General features: G+C 42.1%; 1 protein-coding gene across 2 annotated transcripts in view; it reads left to right on the top strand.

The window, feature by feature from the left end:
- Positions 1-11,547, top strand: part of Dhx37 (DEAH-box helicase 37) — a 35,287-nt gene continuing 23,740 nt past the window's right edge. For both annotated transcript variants that reach the window (XM_004668458.2, XM_045132681.1), the window contains exons 1-2: positions 1-148; positions 2,521-2,687. In XM_004668458.2, the coding sequence (XP_004668515.2) occupies positions 43-148; positions 2,521-2,687 (273 nt within the window). In that variant the 5' untranslated portion in view covers positions 1-42. The remainder of the gene's footprint in view (positions 149-2,520; positions 2,688-11,547) is intronic.

Here is an 11,547-nt window from a genome sequence, read left to right as displayed (position 1 = left end):
GGTCTTTCAGCGGGGGACGCGACCTCCGCGCGCGCCAGAGACATGGGGAGGCTGCGCCGGCGGTATAACGTGAAGGGGCGTCTGCAGACTGGCCCGCGGCCCGCGAAGGGCGCCCCCGAGCCGGCCCCCGTGCGGCTGGAGCTGGAGGGTAAGGAGCCCGGGGCGGGGCTGGGCTTCGGGGAGACTGTCCGGGAGGGTGGGAACCAAGCGCCCCGGGCATGCCCTTTCCCTCATGATCCAGAGGACGCGGACGTGCCTGCCTAGGTTAGCAGTGAGTGTGGCCAGTGCTCGGGAGACTGACGTAGGGTCGCCGGCAGTTCGAGGACAGCCTGGGCTAGCATGAGACCCAGTCTCAGAACCCCCATCCCCAGTAAACATCAGTGAATTAGGGATACTGCCTTGTAACTTGAGGAGAGTCCATCCATTCCTGCGATTTACATTTATAATCTCCTTTCCAACTACCCGTTAGCTCCGCTCCAGATTGCTTCATGCATGACATAACCACTAAGCCATCTTTCCAGCCCAGCAATAAATTACATAGAATATGAGGTGCATACTAATACTAGGGAGAGACAGAAGTAGGAGGATTCCTATGAGTTGCAGGCCATTCTAAGATTACATAGTCAATTCCAGGTCAGCCTGGGCTAAAGGGAGACCCAACCTTGAAAAATAAAAAAAGGGCTGGAAAAATGGCTTAGTGGTTAAGACGCTTGACTGCAAAGCCAAAGGACCTAGCTTCAATTCTCCAGGACCCACGTGAGCCAGACGGACAAAGGGGCACAAGCACGCCCATTCTCTCCTCTCTGGTTCTTTCTCCCCCCCCCCAAGGTAGGTTCTCACTCTAGTTCAAGCTGACCTAGAATTCACTGTGTAGTCTCAGGGTGGCCTTGAACTCATGGCAATCCTCCTATCACTGCCTCCCGATTACTGGGATTAAAGGCGTGTGCCACAATGCCCGGCTCTCTTTCTTTCTCCCTTCCTATTTTTTTTCTTTCTCAAATAAATAAAGAAAATAATTTTTTTAAAAACCTGGTATTAGAGTGGAAATTAGAGAATCCTTGCAGGCTGTGGAAAGTGCTAGTGCTTTTAAGAGAAAAGGGGTAGTTAATGTTTCTAATCCCAAACAAAAAAGGCTGAGGCAGATGTTTGAGGTCAGCGTGGGCTACATAATTGAACACTCACTCTCTCTCTTGCTCTCTCTCAACAAAAAGGCTGGAGAAGAAGATGGCTTAGCAGTTAAGGCATTTGACTGCAAAGCTAAAGGACCCTGGTTTGATTCCCCAGGACCCATGTAAGCCTGTACAAGGAGACACATGCATCTGGAATTCATTTGCAGTGGCTGGAAGCCCTGGCAGGCCCATTCTCTTTCTCTATCTCTCTCAAATATATAAATAAATAAATTATATATATATATATAATTATATATATATATTTTATATATATATATATATATATATATTTTTTTTTTTTTTTTTAAGTTGGTCGTTGTGGTACATGCTGTTAATCCCAGCACTTGGGAGGTAGCGATAGGAAGACCACCATGTATTCGAGGCCACCCTGAGACTACATAATGAATTCCAGGTCAGCCTGGGCTACAGCGAGACCCTCGAAAAACTAAAAAAATAAAAATTAAAAGATTCTAGAAATAGAGCTAGGGTAGCCAGGGTCAAAAAGCATGCTTTCCTCTACCCACCTATCTGTTCTCTTCCATCCTTGGTCGGACAGGAAGGCAGTGAAGTTAGAGAAAAGGGTGTGATTTGTAATAGGAAAGGGTGCATTCCATCATCCTCAAAGTCACACCCAGTTCATGGGATGAGGGATGGGGTCAAACCAAGGACCTTGTGCATCCTAGGCAAGTAGGAACCACATTCCCAGCCCACCTAGTGAAGGGTTAATAGCCTTCCCAGAAAACTAGAGGGAACTAACCTTAAGATTAGAAGGCCATAAGGACCCAGATTTGATTCCCTAGGTCCCATGTAACCAGATGCACAAATTGGTATATATGTCTGGAGTTCATTTGCAGTGGCTAGAGGCCCTGGCATGCCCATTCACTCCCCCCTCCCCCGTCTCTAATAACTAAGTATCTTTAAGAAAAGAAAAAAAAAAAAAAAGATTAGAAGGCCATAAAGAACTGAGGCATCCAGTCCTCCCTTGACAGTTCTGCAAAAAGGCCTATTCTGAGCAAGGACACAAAAAACTTTAATTCCTTATCTGCTTCCCTTGGACTTGTAGCTGATTCAGTCTGTTTGCCTTAGGATCCTCCTTATAAGTTTGAACCCCAGCCTGACTCAGTGCTTCAGCCTTCAGCCCCTTGAGTACTCCCAATAGTCTGTAGAGATCAAGTGCGGTGTTCCCTTTTGCTTTTCTCTTATACTTTCCTTATGCCTAGAATGTCAAAGTTGTAATGAGAACCCCCAGGTGGGGTGGGCAACCTGCAGGAGGTTGCTGGTTTAGAGCTTGTGAGTGCCCAGTACACTCTGTGACTCCCTGTACCCTTGGTGAGGTAAGCTGTCTTTTCAGACAAGGATGTGCTGAAGGGAGTGGATGAGAGCAATGCGCTCGTTTTGCTGGGTAAAAAGAAAAAGAAGAGCAAGGCTCCTCCTCCAGCAAAGAAGAAGAAGCCACTGACCAAGAAGGAGAGGAAAGTACTGCAGAAAGTCTTGGAACAGAAGGAGAAGAAGAGCCAGGTATGCTCCCTGTGGCAGGTCTGTGCCCCCATCTCCAGTGCTGGGTTCCCAGAAGGTCTCTTTCTTCTGTCACAGACTCCCTGGAAGTCATTTCATATCTCTACAATCTTATATATATCCATAAATATTTTAGCTTGTATTTTTTAAATTGTGACCTTTAATATTTTATTTTATTTTTGTCAAGGTAGGGTTCTACTGTAGCCAAGGCTGACTGGGAACTCACTATGTAATCTTAGGGTGGTGATCCTCCTACCTCTGCCTCCTGAGTGCTGGGATGAAAGGTATGTGCCACCATGCCCGACTTAATTTTTATATATTTGAGAGCGACAGACAGAGAGAAAGAGGCAGAGAGACACAGACAGACAGACAGAATGGGTGCACCACGGCCTCTAGGCATTGCAAATGAACTCCAGATGCATACACCACCTTGTGCTTCTAGCTTATGTGCATACAGAAGAATCAAGCCTCAAACTGGGGTCCTTAGGATCCACAAGCAAGCACTTAACTGCTAAGACATTTCTCTAGCCCCTAAAATTGTGACTTTTTTTTCAAATTTTTATTAACAACTTCCATGATTATAAAAAATATCTCATGGTAATATCCTCCCTCCCCCCACTTTCCCCTTTGAAACTCCATTCTCCATCATATCCCCTCCCCATCTCAATCAGTCTCTTTTGTTTTGATGTCATGATCTTTTCCTCCTGTTATGATGGTCTGGTGTAGGTAGTGTCAGGCACTTTGAGGTCATGGATATCCAGGCCATTTTGTGTCTGGAGGAGCACTTTGTAAGGAGTCCTACCCATCCTTTGGCTCTTACATTCTTTCCGCCACCTCTTCCACAATAGAACCTGAGCCTTGGAAGGTGTGATAGAGATATTGCAGTACTGAGCACTATGGTCACTTCTTTCCAGCACCATGATGCCTTCTGAGTCATCCCAAGGTCACTGCAATCTGAAAAGAGAAGATTCTCTACCAAAAGTGAGAAGAGCATTAACATAAGAGTATGAATATAAGAGAAGTACTTACTGGGCAGTTTGATAAGCATAGTATATATATTTAGCCAGCCAGCAGCAGATGTTAACACCCCCAGGACTCATGACTACCCCTGTTTTAAGTTTTCAGTATCAGGGATGTATTCCCTCCCATGGAGCGGGCCTCCACTCCAATCAGAGGGCAGTTGTCTTCCTCCATGACAGACATGCCACAATTGCACCCATTGGCTCATTTGGCCTGGCTGGCCAAATATAAAGCTTGCAGTGTCCACTGTTGAGTGTCTTCACTGGTGATTTCTCTCTCTTTCCCATTGAACTGCATGGCTTCCTCCAGCTTTCTGTCAATTGGTCTACATGGAGGAGGTTATCAGCTCAGTTCCAGCAGGATTTTTCAGTGGCCTAGCAGCCCAAGTATGTGGAGGCCTCAGCAATAGGGTCTTATCATCTCTTCCTGGTGGGAAACCAAGGGCCTCCACAATGGCCTTCAATGTTTTGGGGGTATCAGGTACCACCCTGGCCAATAACGCACTGGAAAGTATCACATCCCTGGCACTGAAAATTTTCTAGCAACAGTCTGTGGCTCCTGAGTGTTCCATTGTCCAAAAAAGTAGGTTTCCATATGCTCTATTTATATCTTCTTAGATTTTGATTAGCTTTATTTCCTTGAAGAATGCCACTGGAATTTTTTTTTTTAATTTTTTTTTGGTTCATTTTTTATTTATTTATTTGAGAGCGACAGACATAGAGAGAAAGACACATAGAGGGAAAGAGAGAGAATGGGCACGCCAGGGCTTCCAGCCACTGCAAACGAACTCCAGACGCATGCGCCCCCTTGTGCATCTGGCTAACGTGGGACCTGGGGAACCGAGCCTCGAACCGGGGTCCTTAGGCTTCACAGGCAAGCGCTTAACTGCTAAGCCATCTCTCCAGCCCTGCCATTGGAATTTTAATGGGGATTGTATTAAATGTGTAGATTGCTTTTGGTAAGATTGCCATTTTCACAATATTGATTCTTCCAATCCAGGAACAAGGGAAGTTTTTCCATTTACTAGTGTCTTCTGCAATTTTTAGCTTGAGTGTCTTAAAAGTTTTTATTGTAGAGATCCTTCACTTCCTTGGTTAGGTTTATTCCAAAGTATTTTATTTTTCTTGATACAATTATGAATGGGAGTGATTCTCTGATTTCATCCTCAGTGTGTTTGTTGTTAGCATATAGGAAGGCTACTGATTTCTGTGTATTTATTTTATACCCTGCTATATGTCTATAGGTGTTTATCAGCTCTAACAGTTTGCTGGTAGAGTCTTTAGGGTCCTTTTTGTATAGAATCATATCATCTGCAAATAATGATAGCTTGATCTCTTCCTTTCTAATTTGTATCCCTTTTATGTGCATCTCTTGCCTTGTTGCTATGGCTAAGACTTCCAGTACTATATTAAATAAAATTGGGGATAGTGGACACCGTAGTCTTGTTCCTGATTTTAGTGGAAAGGCTTCCAGTTTTTCCCCATTTAGTAATATGTTGGCTGTAGGCTTGTCATAAATAGTCTTTATTATATTGAGATATGTTCCTTCTATTTCCAGTGTCTGTGGGACTTTTATCATGAATTGGATTTTGTCAAATGCTTTCTCTGCATCTAATGAGATGATCATTTGATTTTTGTCCTTCAGTCTGTTTATATAACGTATTACATTTATCGATTTGCATATGTTGAACCATCTCTGCATCTCTGGGATAAACCCTCTTGGTCAGGGTGAATGATTCTACTGATATATTGTTGTATTCTGTTTGCCAATATTTTGTTGAGAATTTTTATGTCTATGTTCATGAGAGAGATTGGTCTGTAATTTTTTTTTTTTTGTCTTTGTCTGGTTTTGGTATCTGGGTGATGCTGGCTTCGCAGAAGGAGTTTGGTAAGATTCCTTCTTTTTTATTTTATAGAAAATCCTAAGAAGCAATGGTGTTAGTCCTTCCCTGAAGGTCTGGTAAAATTCATCAGTGAATCCTGGTGGAGGCCTAGACTGTTTTAGTTGGAAGATTTTTGATAAATGCTTGGATCTCCATACTTGTTACAGGTCTATTTAAGTGATTAATCTCATCTTGCTTTAATTTAGGAAGATCATGTAAATCAAGGAAATCAACATTTCTTTCAGATTTTCATACTTAGTGGAGTATATATTGTTATAGTATGTCCTTACGATTTTTTTAATTTCTCAGGTATCTGTTGTGATGTTGTTCTTTTCATCTCTAATTTTATTAATTTGTGTCTCTTCTCTCTTTGTTCAGATTGCTGAGGGTTTATCAATCTTGTTTATCCTTTCAAAAAATCAACTCTTTGGGGGGCTGGAGAGATGGCTTAGCGGTTAAGCGCTTGCCTGTGCAGCCTAAGGACCCCGGTTCGAGGCTCGGTTCCCCAGGTCCCACGTTAGCCAGATGCACAAGGGGGCGCAAGCATCTGGAGTTCGTTTGCAGAGGCTGGAAGCCCTGGCACGCCCATTCTCTCTCTCTCCCTCTATCTGTCTTTCTCTCTGTGTCTGTCGCTCTCAAAAAAATAAATAAATAATTAAAAAAAAAAAAAAACAACTCTTTGTTTCATTGATTCTTTGGATTGTTTTTTTTTTTGGTTTCTATTTCATTAATTTCTGCCCCATTCTTTTCCTGTCTACTGATTTTCGGTTTGCCTTGTTCTTCTTTTTCCAAGGCTTTAAGCTGAAGCATTAGGTCGTTTACTGCGACCTTTCTAATTTCTTTTTCTTTCTTTTTTTTTTAGTGGTTTTTGAGGAAGGTTTATTTTCATGTGGTAACTATTTTTGTTCAACATCACTGAGTTTCAATTTATTTTATTTTTTTTCTTTTTATTTAATTTTTATTATCATTTTCCATGATTATAAAAAAAATCCCATGGTAATACCCCCCCCCACTTTCCCCTTTGAAATTCCATTCTCCATCATATCTTTCTAATTTCTTAATATAGGCACTTAAAGCTATAAATTTTCCTCTTAGGACTGCCTTTATTGTATCCCAAAGGTTTTGATATGTTGTGTTCTCATTATGATTTGACTATATGAATTTTTTGATTTTCTTCTTGATGTCTTTATTGACCCATTCATAATTTAGTAGTGTATTGTTTAGTTTCTGTAATTTTGTGTATGCTCTATAGCTTTTCTTGCTGTTGATTTGTAGTTTGATTCCATTGTGGTCAGATGAAATGCAAGGAATTATTTCAATTTTCCTGTATTTGTTACACTTTGCTTTGTGTCCTAATATATGGTCTATTTAGAGAATGTTCCATGTGCTGCTGAAAAGAATGTACGTTCTGCAGCATTTGGATGAAATGTTCTGTATATATCTGTTAGGTCCATTTCTTCTATGACTTCACTTAACCCAGATGCCTGTCTGTTTGTTTTTTGCCGGAGTGATATGTCAAGTGATGAGAGCATAGTGTTGAAGTCACTCACCACCACTGTGTTTGGTGTTATCTGTGACCTTAGTTCTAATAGCATTTGTTTGATGAAGTTGGGAGCCCCCATGTTAGGTGCATATATGTTTAGGATTGTAATGTCCTCTTCTTGGAGTGTGCCTTTAATCAATATAAAGTGACCTTCCTTATCTTTCTTTTTTTTTTTTTCTTTTTTCTTTTTTTTTTTTTTTGGTTTTTCAAGGTAGGGTCTCACTCTGGTCCAGGCTGACCTGGAATTAACTCTGTCATCTCAGGGTAGCCTTGAACTTATGGCAATCCTCCTACCTCTGCCTCCCGAGTGCTGGGATTAAAGGCGTGCGCCACCACGCCCGGCTCTATCTTTCTTAACTAATGTTGTACTGATGTCTACCTTGTCAGATACTAGGATAGCAACCCCTGCTTTTTTTCTTGGCCCATTTGCTTGGATCACTGTTTTCCAACCTTTCACCCAAAGAAAGTGCCCATCCTTTGTAGAAAGTTGATTTTTTTGAAGGCAACAATTTGAAGGATCCTGCAACCAAACTTTTGGTTGGGGCATTGAGGCCATTGATATTAAGAGTTATTGTTGCCAGGTATAGTGGCGCATGCCTTTAATTCCAGCACTTGGGAGGCAGAGGTAGGAGGATTGCTGTGAGTTTGAAGCCAACCCTGAGACTCCATAGTGAATTCCAGGTCAGCCTGGGCTAGAGTGAGACCCTACCTTGAAAAAAAAAAAAGAGAGAGAGAGAGAGAGAGGGAGAGATATTATTGGAAGGTATGTATTTTTTCCATTTTTTTGTAGTTCTTCTGGTTTTACCTTTGCTGTCTTGTGTTAACTAGTATTTGAGTATTGTTAGTTTTTTTCCAGGTTCCTTATATGTGTGCTTTTCTTAATCTTCATAGAGGATTCTTTCATGTATTTTCTGTAGAGCTGGTGTTGTCTTCAAATACTCCTTTAGACTGCTTTTGTTGTGGAATGTCCTTATTTCAACATCTATTTGAATGGATAGCTTTGCAGGATAAAGTAACCTTGGTTGACAGTTGTTATCTTTCAGAAGTTGGAATATATCACTCCAAGCCTTTCTGGCTTTTAAAGTTTGTGTTAAGTAATGTGCTGTGATCTTGATGGGCTTGCCTTTGTAGTAACTTGATTTTTCTCTCTAACTGCTTTCAATATTTTTTTCTTTGGTTTGTAAGTTTGGTAGTTTACTTATAATATGGTGAGGAGAGGTTCTTTCCTGGTTTTGTCCGTTTGGTGTCCTAAAGGATTCCTGTATCTGCATTGGCACCTCTTTCCAAATTTGGGGAAATTTTTCTTCTATGATTTTGTTGAAAATGCCTACTATGCCTTTGGAGTGAAATTCTTCTCCTTCTACTACACCCTGAATTCTTATGTTTGATCTTTTCATAGTGTCCTGAATATCTTGAAATTCCCATTCATACTTTCCTATTCATTTGTCTTTCTCTTTGTTGGACTGTATTAGATCTGGTCTTCTAGTTTAGATATTCTGTCTGCTCTTTCATCCACTCTGCTGGAGAGATTTTCAACAGAGTTGTTTATTTCATTGACTGTGTTTTTCATTGCTAGTAATTCTGATTGGTTTTTCTTTATTATTTCTAGTTCTTTATTTATGTCTTATATTGACCTCTTTATTTCATTAATTGGTTTCCTGTGTCTTCTTTCATTCCTTTGATTTTCTCTTTGGCTTCTTTGAGCATGTTTATAATCATTCTTTGGAAATCTTTCTCAGGCATTTCCTCCAACTCATTCTCACTGTAGGTCATTTCTGATGCATTAATACTTTTTGGTAGATTTATATTGTCTTGAGTTTTTGGTGCTTCTTGTGTTATAATGTATATATTTTTGCATCTTAAATTAATTTAATGCTTGGATTGTCTAGTTAGCTGCAGTATTTTTCTTGTGTCAATAAACTTGATGTTATATATCTTCAGGTTAGGAGCTTAAGGTGCTAGGTGTGGTTCTCAAGGCTCTCAGAGTATCTACAAAAGTGACCCTTGATACTGGGTTTGCCTGGTATGAGAGTATTCAAGTAGACTGGGCAAACAAAATATAGATTGATTCTAAAATTTAATTAAACAATGTGCACATTCAAGGAAAAACAGCACAGAGTATTTATGTAAGAGTAGGTGTTATGACAACCAGATCTTCTAACAAAGTCACTGTCCCTTAGGGTTTGTGTTGCCCTATACCCTTAATCCTGTCAACTAGGAGGTTAAGATTTCTGGTCTGTTGAGGGTTCCAAACCAGCTTGTGACCAAGTGAGACCCTTCCATAATGTACAACAGGAGAGGAAAAAAGCCACTTAAATCAGTAAGCAACAAGTAACAAGCCCAAAATATAGCTTATTTAAGAATGTCAAATCTAAGCCGGGCGTGGTGGCACACGCCTTTAATCCCAGCACTTGGGAGGCAGAGGTAGGAGGATCGCCGAAAGTTCGAGGCCACCCTGAGACTACATAGTTAATTCCAGGTCAGCCTAGACCAGAGTGAAACTACCTCGAAAAATCAAAAACAAAAAAGAATGTCAAATCTGACCATCCATCAGATTTAACATATAATGTATCCTGCTATGGAAGGTGCTGGAAGCGGCAATTAGCACTTCCGGTTCAGGCCTATATACCAGATTTATTTGGCGGGTACTGACCTGGTGTAATCCCAGTTACCTTTTGGGATGATTTTGGTCTCAGTTATGCTGCACTCCTGCTTGGGTCCCTCTTTGGTGCACTGTGGGTTCAAGTAGGCTGGCTGGGTCACTGGATTGCTGCTCTGGTAAGGGGTGCTGTGAGCTCCCTTCTCCGGGTCTCTGGTGCTTGCTGGCGCTTGTGCTGGCGGTGGGGGAGAGGAGGCTGTGGATGGTCGTTCTAGTTCTCCCACTGGTCCATGTGATCCTCTACCTGGTAATCTGCTCCTCCATTGTTCACTGCCGTCCTCCCTCCATATTTCTTGAGTTTGCAAAGATCTCTGCTGTGAGTGAAAAATCCCCTCAAGTGGCTTTTCCTGCCGCTTAACCCGAGCCTGGCAGCTGTGGCCCCGTGGACCTCGTGCCGCTGCTGCTGGAGCTGCTTCTGCCTGCCTGTGTGGGCCCTAAGTGCTCTGGGTCTCTCCTACTTCTCTGCTGCTGTTGGTAATTTCTTATACACTTCACTTTTTAGTAGAAGAGTGTATTTTGCCAGGCTTTTTGGCTTTTTCTCCCTTAGGCTGCTTTGGCATGGTTCCTATGCCACCATCTTAACCAGAAGACATACCTATTTTTGTTGTTGTTTAGGTAGAATCTATCCAGGTTGGCCTCAAATTCTCAACAATTCATCTATCTACCTTAGCTCCTGAGTGCTGGGGTTAAAGGCATGTGCCACCAAGCCCAGCTCTCACATGCCTAAATTTTAAAAGTATATGTCCAATAAATTGTTAAGATTCCACTTACCTTCTAGATGCTTCCCCTGCTAAAGCCCCCACAACACTTACTTGTTGAAGAACTCATGCTGCCTGGTAGAGTGTTTCTTGAGTTCCTGTAGATTTATACTGGGGTCTGCAGGCTCACCCCAGGCTGACCTGGAATTCACTATGTAGTCCAGGGTGGCCTTGAACTCAAGGCGATTCTCCTACCTCTGCCTCCCAAGTGCTGGCATTACAGACATATGCCACCATTCCTAGCTCACCCCAGTTTTGTGGATTGCAGTAACTTTAGTATGCTGTGGGCATCAACTGTGTAGGAGCTGAGCATGCTGCCACCTAGCCTGTGTGCAGGGAAAAGCAAAAAGTATCCAGCCTGGGTACAGAGACTGGCTTAGTGGTAGCACATACACACCATGGGTCATCCCCAGTAAAAGTAACAATCTCTTGTCTAGCCCACCATGTCAGTAGCACTGAGGTCAAAGAACCCTCACATGAAGGCTTCTTGAAGCATGGCTTTCAGTTTTGGTGAGTTCACTGACCATAATTAAGAGCTGTGTGTTTTAGTCTGGAAGCATGTGGGTCTCAGGCACAGTCTCACAGCCTCTTTTTAGAACCCTGAATAGAGGAAGGACTATTGTATCCTTTTCAAAGTAAACCCATGTTTGGAGTTTATATCTGTTTGGGAGCAGGTGGGGAGAGATAAAGAGTATGAGCATGTTAGGACCTCTTGCCACTGCTAATGACCTCCAGTGGCATGCACTGCTTTGTGCATCTGGCCTTATGTGTGTAGTGAGCAAGCAAATCCAGGTTGACAGGCCTTTAGCTGCTGCGCCATCTCCCCAGACCCCTGTTTGAAATACTTTTTGTGTGTGCTCTTTTTTCGAGGTAGGGTTTCACTTTAGCCTAGACTGACGTGGAATTTGCTATGTAGTCTCAGGGTAGTGTTGGGAGCTATGAATCAAACCTCGGCCATGTTAACAGAAACCGTCATGTAGCAAGTTAAGTTTCTACTTCTT

This window comes from Jaculus jaculus, chromosome 13 (genome assembly GCF_020740685.1).
Source record: "Jaculus jaculus isolate mJacJac1 chromosome 13, mJacJac1.mat.Y.cur, whole genome shotgun sequence".
NCBI classification, from domain to species: Eukaryota; Metazoa; Chordata; class Mammalia; order Rodentia; family Dipodidae; genus Jaculus; species Jaculus jaculus.
This window is presented reverse-complemented; position numbering and strand designations above follow the sequence as displayed.